Raw genomic sequence first — 16,149 nt, 5'->3', positions numbered from 1 at the left:
ACTTCTAAAATATAGAGAAGCACCTGTCATTCTGACAGCTGTCACATTAACCTGTGCAGGGAACAGAACTGAAACCCTTAAGTGCAAAATGCTCTGAAAGAAATTACTGGCAGCTGGTATTTTTGCTATCATTAGCTACATTTTGTTTGTCATTTGGGGACTTGAAATAGCCTTTCAGGGTGATCCAGATGTGGATAGAAGGAAAGCTCTGCTCTGGATAACATCTGGTGGAGCCATGTATTACACACCAAGAGGTTCTGAAAACACCAGGCAAGTCCAGGAAACGCTGAGAGTTAAAACTGATAAAAAAGACCAAAGAGAAAGCAAGAAGTGCACTTTTGAGGGACTATTCTAGGAAGATACTTGAAACAAAGCACAAAGAAAACATCCCACAGTTCCCGTCACATCGGGTAACAGGACTCTGTACACATGCTTGTAAACATCTAGGACTGCATCAGAACAGGTGTCTGGATGCATCCCTTCCAGCAGAAATAGGTTAATAGTTTGAACTAAAGTAACTCCAGGTTCAAAAGAACTCAGTGTTCTCTTGTGCAGTCTAACTAGAATGTTGGTAGCTGTCCTAAGTTTTTTCCATTTGGAGTCAAAATGCTGACAAGAGCAATAGGCTCTTGAGTGTAACAAGGGAAGAAAAAGTATTTGTTTACATTTAAACCTGATCTTGAGAAATATAGCAGAGAAAAACCCTCTAGGGGGAGCTAAGAGAATGTAAAATCAAGTTACTTCTCTTCATAACAGCAACCAGGTTATTTCAAAATGATACAGAGCCCTTTGATGTGCATCTGACTGTAAGGAGGCACTCACAACATGAGGTCCCTGATGTTAACAGCATAAGAGGGCTCTGCAGCAAAGCTGAAGAAATCAACAGCAAGTTGCTCTTACTGCAATGCATCACTGAAAATTAAAGGTTCAGGAGTGGAGTACTTCTCTTTTGTGATTCTGTTTTTGATAGAAGGCAAGCCACAAAATATTTGGGCAGTGCTCAAAGTGGGAGAGGTAGCAAGATCAACTGTACAGATGCCATGCTGTTCCTTCAGACACACTCCTGTAACAGCATTGAAAATATGCAAAAACACAAACCCAAGCATTTCCAAAGAGAACAACACCTTCTTCATGTGGTGCTTGAAAAACACTCCTTGAGAACATCAGATCAGTGGTAGGGGAAAAAAGATGAATCTACATGTGGGATTACTGAGAAAATAAGAAGTGCCACAGAAAACATAATTGTGCCAATGTATAAATCCAGAACGTAACACCAATTTGAGCAGGGTGTGGTTTTTCTCCACATACTTCAAACAAGAATGGGGTAGAATCATGAGGGGGCATAGAAAATAAAAAAGATGATTTTTTTATCAAGGAAACAACAACAAAAAAATAGACTTGGGAGAAAAAGAGAAGTCTGAAAGGAAATGCAAAGGACAACTGAAGGTGAACATTTCTGATGGTGCTGTAGGGAAACCAAATCATCAAAGAGCAGAAAATCCCGAGTTTCTTTTTCCACAGGACTCATAATTAAAGTGTGACACTAATTGCCAAAAGATGTTAAAATGTATAAACATGTTTTAAAAGCCACTAGGCTCATTCATGAAGGAAAAATCAATACAGGGATAAAACATCCAGCACGGGAAGGCCATACAGTAAATGTTGCCAGAATCTGAGAAGCCATTTCAGCAGAAGGATCACTCTGTATTTCTCTCATTTATCCTCTTTTCCTCAGCTTCCGCTAGTGATTGCTTTCACAGGAAGATATCAAGCAGTTTGGATCCTAGGTACCACCCAGTATGGCTATTTTCATGTTTTAAATATTAATTAATTCAAGTTTTTAATAGAAAAAGTAGCAAAGCCTCATTGCAGAATCTAAAGTAAAGACAACCAAGACAAAATGGCATAAAGCAAGTGGAGGCATCTTGGTTTTTGGAGGACATATTCCCCATAATGAAAAGATTTTGTAGGATTATTTCTGCACTAAACTGCAGGTCACACATGCAGGACTATTTCATTAGTTCATAATTCTCTGCCTCTTTTGTTGTGTTTGGTAGGACTTAAAAGAATAGGCAACATCCCTTGCCATCACAGAACAAGTGCCCACAGTTAAGAGGTATTACAGCTTACAGTACCTTAGATTTATCATTTAAAGTCAAAGTTACACTCTATTTTACTTGGCAGGAAGAAAAGAACATTGAAATCAAAATCTGTTCTAGTTACAACAGCTACTTATTTGTGATTTCAATCAAATTTATTTTGAGATGTGGCAAAGCAAGAAGGAGGTGCAGGCATGCAGCTTGGGCTGCTTCCTTTCTATAATTTTTTTTTTCAGGCAAGCTACACCTTGGCAATCTAAGAAGGTCCCTCTACCCAGAATACATGTGTTTGGTTCTCTAAATTTTGCAGCATCTGGGATGCTTCAATTTCAAATAAGGAATACTAAGCACCATTCTAAAACCTCCATGAAACTATTCTGATTTTATCCTTCCAGTATAAAAGCCAAGAACATAAACCAAAAAGAGCATTTTTGCTTTTGCTTTGCAGTGTGATTATTCAGCTAAGGGCCTTCACAGGCCTGACACCTCTTCTGGCAGACCCCTGTGGCACCCATCAGCTCAGCTCAGCCAAGCCCCCAGCCCCTCGCATGTAAGGAGACCAGATGTGAAAGGCCTGAGCTGGGAGCAGCTGCCCAGGGATCCTGCCACCACCAGAACTTTCTATGCAAGACAAAACCCACATTTTTATATGTCAAACTTTTCTAGAGCTTTTACAAGGGAAGGCAACTGTATAGCAAAACCAGCACCAAAGAGTCAGGAAAGAATGACTACCTCAAGTGAGAATTTAAAAGCTTCCTCACAATTTCTGCTACTATTTAACTTCCCTGACTGTTAAATTTCTTTGTTCAGAACTGATTTTTTTTCTGACTTCATAGACTGTCACATGAAACACAGTTCAATCCACACATGTGCCACCTTTTGTCATCAGCTCTCACCATACAGGAACCATTTCACACAAACCAAAATTAGAAGCAACTTCTAAATGAAGTAGGACAACTCTAACACAGCAGTTTAGACCAGGAAGTGAGGATCACCATATCCAACTGAAATTACAGGGGAGGATTTAAAGAGAAGATATAATTATCCAAAGGCTTAGGAGATGGATCATTGCCCTTTTATGATGGTTAAAGCCAGCGGAGACAGGCTGGGCTTTTTACTAATTTTAAAGATGGAAATTGTGCATGTCTTTCTTACAGAAGGCAGGCTGTTAGCAAACCCCTTTAAAGATGCCACAGCATGCACCTTAAAAAACCTCTGAAAGTCCAACAAGGACAGCATGCAAGTGCCCACCCCTTAAGAAAGCTCTGTATGACATAGGATCACACTGGCTATCATAGGATCACACTGCCTATCAGCTGCCCTTGAGGGAGAGCCAAGGACCACTTTCTTCCCTTTAAACCATGAAGAGCACAGAAGGAACAAGAATCTGGAAGGAAATATTACTTAGAGAAGCTGCAGGAGCTGAATAATGCATTCACACATCTGCTAACTGGTGCAGCTTTTTTTCCCTCTTTTTTAAATTGTTTCATAATTCAAATTCAAGGAATTTTGTAAGCAAAAGATTCACATGAGTCACCCCAAAGCTACTAACATCAATAATAATAATTCCTTTCAATCTACAATCAAACCTATGTGCCTGTGCATGTGAACTGTACATGTGTGCATTTACCTGTGGTAACACTGTACTGAAATCTTTCTTTTTTATCCTTCCCAACAGAAGGTATAGTTTATGTCAGGTGTCCCTAGGGCAAGTGTTAACTCTTTAAAATTACTTGTCCAAATACAATTTATAAAATAAAGACCTTACACAAAAAGCAGTATTTTCCCCATTGTAAAGTTTAGCTCTTTCTGTTTAATTGCTCATTAATACTAAGTCACTAAATTAATGAATTTAAATAATTTTGAATACAGTACCTCAGCAGTCAAGAGGAATACATTCTCATCAATATGTCTCATTCCACATGCAATAACACCAAGGGCAACTCCTGGGAACACATAGGAATTGTTACCCTGTCCAGGATACAGAGTTTGTCCACTTGGAAGAGTGACAGGATCAAAAGGACTACCACTGGCAAAAATCCCACGTCCCTAAATTGTAAGAAGAAAAAGAAAGCACATTAATTGAGAGATTGCTGTTGAAATATTTCTCACATCCTTTTAAATATCCATCAATAAATATCCATTTAAATAATGTGAAAGCTGGGTTGAATCTATTTAGCATCTCTTCTGAGAGGGTGTTAGAGCTGTTTGCCTGACTATGTCTCAAGAACATCAGGATGCAGATCCTGGAGATCACTGGTGATTCTCTGGGGCTGTCTGACCTGATCTGTACCATTTAGAAGGAGGGAAACTGAAGCCAGCAGTCATTATTCACTTTGTGCACCCATGCCAGAAGAAGCTCCATGGCAAGTACAGAGTTGTAAAACCCTAAGTGGGCAATACTGCTATGGTAGCAACAGGTGATGCTACTGGGCTTTTTTCCCAATAACAAAGCACCCAAAAATGATACTAAGGCAACTAAATGTTGTGCTTTTGGATGGGGTGATTTCTGAGGAGCTGTGGGCAGGCAGAGCTCTCTTCTTCCCAATCCCCTATTTCAGGCCCTTGAGCCCATTCCACAGCTCAACAGAATGTCCAAGGTGCAAGCTCTGTCCCAGCAACATCATCCCATAGAGCAACAGCACAAGTCAGTGTGGAACCTCCTCTGCCAGGACCTTGGGGGTCGCCTCTTTGTAGCGTACTGAGCAGGGTGAAGGCACCAACTCTGGCACCTGCCAGTACTGACAAACCATTAGCATGTTTCCCAGCAGGTTTCTGGGTAATGCCAGGCAGGACTGTGGCTGGAAGAGCCCAGGTATCATGCCCAGACTGGTGCAGGTAGGCAGTAGGGAAGAGCCAGCCTGCTTGGGGGAATTAAGGGAGTTCAGCTATATGGGTACAGGTTACACCATAACACTTGTCCTGAGGACATGAGATCTGCCTCTAACTCAGTTTAGGGTGCAGTTCATGTGGGAGTGGCACTGCATAGGGCTGGTGCCTGCAGCCCAAAGGCCCCTGGCTCCTGCTCTCTGGGGAGGGAGCACCCTCAAATTTAAACACTGAATTTAGGTGGAGAAGAAAAGCCAGCCTTTATTTATGCTAGCACTGCTAAAGTGATAAATATCACTGTTAAATACTTCAGAGGCACTTTGTATCAGAAATATCTCTCTCTGTTTTAGAGAACTGGAAACTGAAATGCACTATAGTGCATTTCAAAATAGGCCACTGTTGCTATTCAGCTCTTCAGAAGAATATTCTGTTTTGTTTGGTGTCATGCACTATAATCCTGGCCTGCTTATTATATGTTTTGGTGACAAATCAAATACTTCAGAGTGTCTTTTGCTCTGTTTACCACTAGTGGTTACCCACTACAACCAACCCTTCATGTAGATTGCTTCCCTGGCTCCTGCACTGTGCTGTAATTACATCCAAGCTGTGGAGAATGGACATGCTAAATTTGTCTTTTAAACACTGAGAAACTGTCATTCAAAATGCCCTGTATTTGACAAGAAATCCAAATACACCCACTATGAAACACATATACATTTGAAATTCTAGGCTGAATTACAGGATAATCTGTTTATCAGTACTTCTATAATAAATAAGCAAGCACAGTTCTCTTAATTTTTACCGACATTTATGTAACAGAAAACTTTGTAAGAAGAATTAATTACCCCAGTTCTTAATAGAATGATTTTAAAGATTCTGTTTCATGTATTGAAATATTTTCTTACCCAAAAGAGTATTTATGAAATCTCAAATGAAAAGCATGCCACTGTGTGTATATATTACACAAAATGGTACAGTTCATAATGCTCTAGTGATCGATAGTGACTGATGCTTTGGTTATAAAAGATTATGAGTGTTGCCTACACCAATAAAAGCTAAGAAATGTTTTTATGAGTGCAAGCATGCAGTGAATTCAATGAAATTGTCTTGATAAAATCTGAAAAATCTTTTAAATTATTTAACTCATTTTATCTATATACAGAGACATGATTAGTACCTGCTGCTCCACCCTCTGTCCTCCTCTCTTTTAAAATTTAATTTCAGACTTTTCATGACTTATACTGGAAAGATATTAATCTTTGCTCACCTCTGTGTATTTGTAGCACTGCTCTGCAGTACATTCTGCTTTGCTGGTGGGATTACTGAGAGCAAAAATTATAGGACGTTTGTTTAGAGCAGCCATATCCTTAAGAATTTGTGGAGTAAAAGCACCACCAATTGCAGCAACTCCTAAAGAAGAAAAATACACATATAACAAGTAGACAAATTAAATTAGTTCAAGGTAAGACAAGCATGTCACTTGCTAAAGAACAAAGCTCCTTTCTCTCTTTCTCCCTCTTTAAAATGGAGTTCAACCTTTTTCCTAACATGTAGTTGGAATAAAGTTTTGTATAAAAGACTTTGCAATAGTGAAACTTCTGTATTATCCCTAGCATAAGGCACAACCTATTTGCCCCTGTATGATCTGGTGAATTTCTCCTTTCCCTTTCCTCAGGCCCTTTGTGTAAGATTAAAATGTTATCACCTAACCTGCAGCTAGGTCCAGTATGGACTAGACAGATGCAGCTCTGTGTCCTAAAGTTCAGTGCAACAGACTGGATAGTTTGTCCCAAATCCAGTGTGTCAGATTTCAGATTTTTCTGACATGATGAGTAAAGTCTCTGCCTTCTACATCTGAGCTGAGCTGACAAATAATAATTTTGAGTCTAGGCCTTCCCTGACAGCAACAATTTCTTTAATACATCCCTTTTCATTGCACTGTAGATGCTTTTCTATTCCCTGTATGTCCACACTTATAACTGCTATTCATAGGAACTGAATGCCACTCTTGCAGGATGAAATCATCAAACTTAGGCTGCACTCTGCTGCATTGCAGACTTGCAGCCAGAACTTAGATCTTGGACCTCAGACAATTCACAAAGAAAGAGGGGGGTGTGTGATGGTTTAGAGATGCCAAGTATTCCTGTATTTCTGAATAATCTACAAGAGCTGGGGATTCAAGGATATCCACACCTTCAGTGAAAATAAACAGATAAACAGATCTTGGAGTAAAACTACTTTATTTTACTGGAGGCCTCTCTCACCTGGCTCGGAGAGAGGGTAGCCTCCTTTGTCCTCACAGACCCCAGTGCCTGACACCCCATTCTGCATTCCACACAGCATCTGAGTTTCAAAATCAGGGAAAACAGCTTGTTTTTCCTCTCCTGGGGAGTGGAAATGGATTAAAACCCAGGCTGGGGGAGGAAAGCCTGGAACTTGAGCCTTTCTCAGGTCAGTACTGTAACATCTCATCACTGATGCTCAAATGAGCATCTTGACAGTGCCCAGTCTGAAAGGACAGCTTGGGATTTGCCTGAGGAGAACATCAGCTCCTTGGGGGGAGATGAAAGGGGCCCTCACTGCCCAGAGCTGGCTCTAAGATTGTGCTTCAGGACAAACATTTCTTTAAGGCATCTCAGAGTACTTTCTGACTGATTCCACATGAAGCATGATATCATCTGTTACATACTATTATTTTTTGCAACTCTGAGCTCTCTGTACTTGACCTTCTATGAATGGACAGGGATGCTTAGATGAAAAAGCTCTGACAGACCAGCTGAGCCACTCTGTGTTTGATGAACAGTTGTACAAGAGCCTGTTAGACACCTTAGTTTCTGGTTAAATCTTCAGCTGCCAAATGTTTAATGTCCACTAAAACTGCTTCTGGACAGCCAGCTGTAAGAATGACAACTATCTTCAGATTTAAGGTAAAAGAAAATGCTTATGGCTATTTTTTTTTAATTGCAGTTTCTTAGACTGGGTCTATCTAAATTAAGGCTTTTCCTTGAGCCATTGCAGGCAATGAAATGTGTATAAGGATTATTTGCTCAGACAGAGCTAAGTAAAACGGTGGGAGGAGGGGTATCAATGTATTTCCCCGTAACTCCTGGTACTCCAGGGAACATACTGAATGTCTAGTCACTCAAACCAAAAATCCCCAATATTAGTTTCTATTGCTGTTTCTGATGGAAGAGACTTCATTATACAGAATTGATAAGAGAAAGTAACCTTGAGGGAGAGTCACATAGCTTTATACATAAAAATTACCCACAGTAAAACCCATATTTCATGGCAGCAAATCTTCCCTAAGCATCCACACACCTTTATCTGGGTAAATATTCATTCATTCTACTCTTCTGTCCCTCTAGCTTTTTCAGCCTTAGAGTATACTAAGTAAATTCTCTGGACTACTTGGTCTCCTCTTCCAGTCATATCTTCATGCAGCACAGGAAAAAAACCACTTCATTTACCTCACTGATGACCACTAGTAAAAGTGGATTTTACTGAACAAGGACCATGTGGTGTAGGCATAGTCAAAAAGGTAGCTGTTAAAATGTAGGACAATTATCACTGTGGCATTTCAGTTTTCTAGCACCTGATGAATGAGTTTACTAGCTGGATAGATTAATCTTCAAGTCTTATTTATTTAAAAAAAGACCAAGAGTACTTGCAGTTCAGTCCTGAAACTGTCACTGAAATACAATAACCAAACTATAGAGAGCTGAGCAATCCTTTATTGAGATCACAGTCCTTCAGCTTTTACAAAAGAAAATGTATTGTAAAATCTGCATTTTGGTCTGCCAAAAAGACTGCTGGCTAAGGACTTAAATGTGATCAAAAAGAAGACTCAGTTACAGCACCCTTGTATTTGCATAGCTTTACATGAGCTTAGCTCAGTTTTCTCACTCTAAGTTATTTGTATTGTATTACATCTTCCACATTACACCAAAAATAATTTAGGAAGGTGGTAAGGTCCTCCATCAGATGTTTAAACCCAGTTAGATTCTTTCCCCTGTGAAATGGATGCATCAGAATGAAAGCAGTGTTACTTGCTTGGATAGTTACTATTTGTTCAGTTGCTTAATAGAGTCCATTATGCACCCAGTGTTTTCTGAAAACACACAAAGGTAAACTCTGTTCAGAGGAACTTGATCTTCTCTTCAGACAAAGCCACATCCCCATTTTTTTTTTCAACAAAGAATAAGGTCATTGCCTTAAAGTCAAAGAAATTACCTATTAGCACGGACGGTTTTATATCTTTAACAATATCTTCTAGATTTTTCATTTCACGATGTTCGTGGGCAAAACGCTGTTTCTCATGTGTTAATGAGGCACGGCCCTGAATACAGAACAACAAGAAAAATAAGTTTAATGGAACCTAATATCCTGTTTATATATCTGGTTTAACACATTCTATTTTCATTTCTATTTTTGCATCTATCATATCAAATGAAGTTACACTGTGTACAGCTAATATGCTTAGGATAATGTAGGACTGATCTATTTGTCTAAGCAGTCAATAAATTCAGTAATTGTACTTTAAATCAAAAATAGCTGTAGAACACCACAGTATTAACATCTACTTGAGCAATTATACGAGATTTGTAACTTAGCAAAACAAAAAAAATTTCTCCTAGCTTCTTCAACTTTGCTCTTGCCTGAAAGTATGGAGACTATATGGTGTGAGTATTTAGACTATAATGGAGCATACATTTTTCTTCACATTTTTCATATTTAAGTCATTCATTATTAAGGATGGAATATAAAAATAATTCCAACCAGATGTCTGGTGCACCATTTCTGCATTAGCAAAATTGACTCAGCTGTGAAAAAACTTTTGCTCTGATCTCTACTGGCAATTTCCACCCACCAATGCCCAACAAGGTTTCCAAACAGAATATGATAGATGCAGGAGAAAGGGCTATAGAATATCACTGACATTGACTTGGGCTGCAAAGTGGATTTGAACTCAGTGTAACATGGAGTGCAGGGTGAGAATGGGCCAGAGTTTGTGCAAATGCTGTTAGTTGTCTAAAAATGCAGAGCTTTGTCTGTACACAGACATCTGAAAATGTCAGCAGAAAAGCTTGAAATGAGCACACCAGCACCCCTTGTTTTAGTCTCAGACCTGCAGGAAATATCACTGCAAAGACACTTTTCAAACACAAGTCTAGAAGATGGTTCCAGCCCTTCAAACATCTTTCAATTTCAGACAGAAACATGCAGATTAAACAGATACACAGAGAAGTACATGAGGAAAATTGAATGCTGAATATAATTTTAACCAAATAGCTAGAACAGATATGTATCATCTCCCCAGCCACACCTTTCACAACTGGTAAGATGAAGGTTTCCTTAAACAAGATTATTAAGGCTACACAGAAGTATTGGAACAGAATTCATTCCATTATTCCACCAAAGTCTATAAATTTGAAAATTTTGGCTCAATTTAGGCATGCATACACCATTAGACATAAGAAGCCATAATTAGCTTTTCTAACAAAACTGAGAAAGCTGATGCTTCATTTCAGACCACAATTCTGCAGTGTGGCAGCATGTGGCCGTGCCAGTCCCATCCCCAAAGCTCCTCTGCTGGTCCTGGCTCTGCCACTGCCAGAGCTGGTGGGCAGAAGAAGATCTTGGCTGTTTCTCATTTCCATCTGCAAGGAAAAGTGCTTCCATCCCAAGGGGGCCACAGGAAGCTGTCATGTGGTCAGGGCTGAGTGAGCTGCTCTGCCCCACAGCGTGCCTGCTTCTTTTGGCTTACTCATGATTACAGGGCATTTCCAGAGATCTCTCTTTTCTCTACACATTTTTATATCTGGAAGGGATATGCAGGTCTTAAGTGTTCTCCTAGAGTGATCAGCACAGAAATACTGAGCTAGGGGCACTTGATTTCCTTTGTGGATACAATGTGGAATTGTCAGCCTTGAGGGAATGCTGCAGTATTAATCATTTTTGGCATGTTCATGCCTGAATCATTCCACCACAGTATGCATTTTGCAGCCTGCCATTTCCCAGCATCCCAGCAGATGTCCCCAACAGTCTGCACACACACTTTGGACCCATCTCATTTTAAAGCAGGAATTTTCCTTAACCTTTTCAAGGGAAAAATAAGAAGCTTTCTTTTTTTGTCAGCAAAGAAGAAACCTCAACATTTATGACTTCCAGACCAAGAGCTTGTTACTAGGATTAACTCAAAATACTTTAATAAAAGCCACTTCTCATTCTAATCTGCTGATTGGTTGGAATTTAAATGCTTGGTAGCAGATTTGCTGGGGAGCAAGGAGTGAGTGCCCTGGGCCACCATCCAGTCCCAGGCTGCTTCCTGAGATGGTTCCTTAATGGTTCATCATGGTGCTGCTGAGGAGGCCAGTTTTGCATCTGACCTTAAAACCTCTAGGAGACTGCCTTGGGCTACCAAGGAAAAAAACATCACCTCCAAGGGCTGTGACCAGCTCACTCTTCAGGCTGTGGCAGGCTGGTAGTTCTGAGCCACTCCAGGATCTGCAGATCTGGACAGGTTGCTCAGGAAAGGTGACCTTTGATTTTTTCTGCAGTAAGTAACAGCCAAGAGATCCGGCTGACATCTTAGTGGATAAAAATCTTGCTATTCTTTCATTTTCAATTTCAGTCAAAACAAACAACCAAATTCCTTCATGAAGCAGACTTTCTCTTTTATACAGTTTTACACTTGACTGGCTTTTGAGTAGGTGTTAAAACACTTACTGATGAAACACCAGGGATTCAAAGTCCTGACATTGACAATGATCTCTCATTTAATTGGCTACAAAGGAGTGCTCAAACAGTAAGGATGTGAGCCACTGCAATGTTTTTCAGGCTGCTAGGTAGAGAGACTAGTGCTAGACAGATGGGTCAGCTCAGGTCAGATACACTTCTGCCTTACCCTAATTTCTATCTGCTCTTAATTTCACACATGATATTCTACCATTCTAAAAAAATTATACTCAAACAAACAAACAAACAAAAAACTCAATGCAAGTTAAAACCCCAAAAAATTTAATATTTACTTATTTATTCAGCTTTGGTCTGAATTAGTTTGATCCCATTAGTCAATACAGATCATGTCTCCAAGTAAATTTTTTTCCAGCATATTAACTAAGAATGAAATATTAAATTATGTGGCTTAGCAAAAATAACAACAGCTATGTGCATAGACATTTGTGCTTGGAAAATGCTTATAAAAGAAATTATATGGTTGAGTTGTTTTTTTGTTTTTGTTTTTTAGTATTTATATTTTAAAATAAATTAGAATCATAGAATGGTTTGGGTTGGAAGAGACCTTAAGGATCATCTCCTTCCACCCAGCCTGCTGTAGGCACGGACACCTTCTGCTAGTCCAGGTTGCTCAAAGCCCCATCCAACCTAGTCTTGAACACTTCCAGGGATGGGGAATCCACAATTTCTCTGGGCAACCTGTTCCAGTGTGTCACCACCTTCACTATAAAAAAATTTCTTCTATATTTCTAATATGAACTGACCCTCTTTCAATTTAAAGATGAAATCCCTTGTCCCATCCGTCCCTGCCCTTGTAAAAAGTCCCTCTCCAGCTTTCTTATAGGCCCCTTTAGGTACTGGAAGGCTGATAGAAGGTCTCTTGGGGCCTTCTGTTCCCCAGGCTGAACAATCCCAAGTGTCTCAGCCTTTCCTCATAAGAGAAGTGTCAGAAATGTATCTTCCTTGTTGATTCAGTGATCCTGAAGGAGCTACATAACACCTCCCTAAGTTCTACATCCAAGATATCAAGACCAGCTAGCTGATTACATAACTTCAATAGTTTAGAGGCCAGTCCTTTAGACAGTATTTTTTTCTCCACAAACTGATAAATTTTAAAGTTCTGCTCTCCACCAAGCAGAAAGGCAGCAGCAGGACCATGACTAGTTTTCCTCTGTGCCCTGCCAACAGGACAAGCAAGAAGGAATAAACAATTCAGTTTTGTGTATCTTCCTTAAAATAAGGGGTTGCCAATCCATTTAGTACAAGCTTCCAGACATCCATCCCTGAATGCCTATAGCTGGAATAAGAAATCACAGAGCTTTTTTCAGCCAGCAGAAAGAATAGGATGGAGCCAAAATGCAGATGTCTCAATTCTGGATTTGTGTGGTTTGCTGTCTTGTCTCCTTCCTGACATTGGAGTGGTGTGAAGTGGCTGGACCTGTCAGTGCTGAGCTGCTCTGACTAAAACATCTTCCAGAGACACAGAGCACGTCTTCTGACATGTCCATTTCCAGCCCTGGCTTAGCCAGCTTTTGTACTGTGGCTGCTGGGAAATGAGCAGTAAAGGATCAACACAAAGCAGCATAAATCAGAAATTGCTCTGGTCTGCTTGCATCTCCATAATCCTAAAACACTAACATGGCACAGAGCTTACTGGTATTTCCTTTCTTCTCCTAATAGGAAAAAATGTAAAATACACAATATTTTGAAGAGTTTGAATGAGCTCTGAGGGTTCTGTGTATGAAGCTCTGAGTCTTTTAAGTAGAAACATCATCTTCAGTCACATTCAGATATGTCTTCTAAGTCCACTGTCTTGCTCTTTCAGCATCATTAACAATTCCTTCAGTCAATGAAAAGGGCTCAGAAAAACCAGCAGTTTAAAGACCTTTGCAGTACACCAAACCTCTGTACAGTCTCATTGTTTCACTGAAGCACCTCAATGCTTACCACACAGGGAGAGATTTTTGGACAGATTTTTTTCCAGGAGCTGCTACCAAAGGATGTTATTGCACTGCTGTTTGAATAGCTGTACAAAGACTCCTCCAGGCCAGGCATCAGCTGCCTTAAAGGTGCATTATGTTTTCTATTATGTATAGCATATGTAGATGTACATAAAGATACATGCCTCACTCCTGCATCGAGGGACACTACCCAAATCCAAACAGAAAGTCTTTCACACTGAAATCCACAGATGAACCAAGAGATTTAATGTGATATCTGTGCAGCTATTTAGAAGGGTGGACACAAACTCACAAACTCCTTCAACAGAAAAAAGAAGAAGGCAAAGTGAGAAAAAGAGGCTATATATTCTTCTTGCTTCTACTTCCCAAATGTATTCATCATCCCAAGAAAGAAATAAAAAAGCACCAAGATTATTTCCTTGTAATTTAAAATGCTATATAATCTTATATATTTTTCTTATCTTTTTTAGAATAAGTAATTTTCTGGGGGCATTTTAATAAGTTTGCTTGACTTGGGAAAAAAAAATCCAGAAAATAAAAACAAGCAACCAAAAAAAACTACTAAAAACTAATGTACCATGAAGAAAATCATAGTATTTCTAATGGATAATCAGACTGCCTGAATAAACTACACAATATACTTTCACTACAGTACTGAAGGTTGAGAATATTAATAACACTCACAAAGATTAATAATTTTCAAGTCCAAAAACTCAAAATAAAAATTACAGAAATTACTTAGTGGGAAAGTGCTGCTTCTATCAGAGTATCATTCTGTACCAAGAAACCTTTGGGTTATTTTGGATTTGAACAAAAGAGAACAAAACAGCCTGAAAACAGATACTAGAAGTTACTGTGGTATCTGAGATGGAAAGTAATATGAACTAAATTTTTATTAGCAAATGAATTACAAAGGTGGACTGTGTTAAATCAGCAGATGAAGTACACAGATAAAGAAACAATGGTAGCATTCTCTGTGACATTATGTATGAAAGATGGTGGCAATCCTAAAATGTCTCTCCTTAATGGGTCAGAGTCATTGGTATCATATTTTATTATTACAAAACACAGTCACATGAACACCGAGACCTTTCAATTCAAGGAGCAAAAGGAAGTAACAGGACTCAGTGGTGAATAGTTCTATGAAGAAATTGTTTGTATTTTGGATTTGAAATGAAAGCAGTTCATAAGGGAGCAGTTTCAGGGAGGATTCTGAAGTTTTTAGTTTAAGGGTCTGATCAACAGGGATCAGATTTCAAGCAAATGTACATCACAGTTTTCACAGAAAGTTACTCTTATCATCACATTATAGCCAAATTGAGGCTCAGATAACAAACAACAATGACCCATCAATAAAACCCTGAGAATTTTCATAGGAAACAGCTGTAAAAACAGGAGACCAGACTGCACAGCAGACATCTATATGGGAAATTAGAAAATGGGAGGCAAACCTTACAAATGCCACCAATGTGCAGCCTACTGCCACAGCCTGTTGGAGCTGGGGCTGCTGCAGGAGCCGGGGCTGCAGAGCAGAGCAGCTCAGTGCCAGCCAGGCCAGAGAGACAGGGCTGGGAGCTGCCCAGAGCTGCTCCTGCCATCAGCCCTGGGAAGGGCTGGAGGCTGCCCAGAGCTGCTCCTGCCATCACTCCTGGGAAGGGCTGGGAGCTGCCCAGAGCTGCTCCTGCCATCAGCCCTGGGAAGGGCTGGGAGCTGCCCAGAGCTGCTCCTGCCATCAGCCCTGGGAAGGGCTGGGAGCTGCCCAGAGCTGCTCCTGCCATCACTCCTGGGAAGGGCTGGGAGCTGCCCAGAGCTGCTCCTGCCATCAGCTGGGAGGCAGCTGTGAAGGAGCAGAGCCCCCCGACGACTGCGCTGTCCCACATTCAAGGCACTGCTGGCTCTCAGCCTGTCTCACAACCAGGGCAGCACAAATCTATTTATATAAACACTTGCCTCCATTTCACTGTGTCAACTGTGGCTTATTTAAACAAGAGCGCAGAGATCAGTACACAGATAAATTCATAAAATAATTTGAGGTTCTTAAATGCTGAAGACATGAGAACCACAAAAGACATGAGCACTGTAGACCAGGGAGCAAAGCAATCCATTAGTAACTCGTGTATTTCCAACTCCAAATGTTTTGGTTTTACTTGCATTTTTCCTGTGAATTCCCTGCTGCAGAGTTTAAATACAAACAAACAAAAAAGCAATTGTGAAAAAAAAAGCCATGGTTAGGAGTCCTAGGAGAAGGTAGTGAAGCACCTCCCTTTTGGGAGATGGTCTCTATGTGGCTTTTTTATCTGTTTCATCACAAGTAAATCCCTGGTCTAAAGGCTGTTGAGAACTCCAGGCAGTGACTACAGAGAGACCTCCATGGGGAGGTCCCAGAATCATGAAAGGGGTGACACAGGAGGGGCACAGAGAGCGGGCTGGGAGGGGACAGGCCAGGCTGCCACAGCCAGAACTGCAGGACAGCATCAGGTACAAGTCAAAAAATGCAAAATAAAAAGGGTGGAGGCACAGAT

At 40.2% G+C, this 16,149-nt stretch overlaps 1 protein-coding gene across 2 annotated transcripts in view; it reads right to left on the bottom strand.

The window, feature by feature from the left end:
- The window catches only part of ME1 (malic enzyme 1), a 154,241-nt gene that overhangs the window by 2,624 nt on the left and 135,468 nt on the right, over positions 1-16,149 (bottom strand). For both annotated transcript variants that reach the window (XM_066547375.1, XM_066547376.1), the window contains exons 10-12: positions 9,162-9,267; positions 6,196-6,338; positions 3,975-4,148 (exon numbers count right to left, since the gene is read on the bottom strand). In XM_066547375.1, coding sequence (XP_066403472.1) covers positions 3,975-4,148; positions 6,196-6,338; positions 9,162-9,267 — 423 coding nt within the window. The remainder of the gene's footprint in view (positions 1-3,974; positions 4,149-6,195; positions 6,339-9,161; positions 9,268-16,149) is intronic.

The sequence above is a fragment of the Molothrus aeneus genome, chromosome 3 (genome assembly GCF_037042795.1).
Source record: "Molothrus aeneus isolate 106 chromosome 3, BPBGC_Maene_1.0, whole genome shotgun sequence".
Lineage (NCBI taxonomy): Eukaryota > Metazoa > Chordata > Aves > Passeriformes > Icteridae > Molothrus > Molothrus aeneus.
This window is presented reverse-complemented; position numbering and strand designations above follow the sequence as displayed.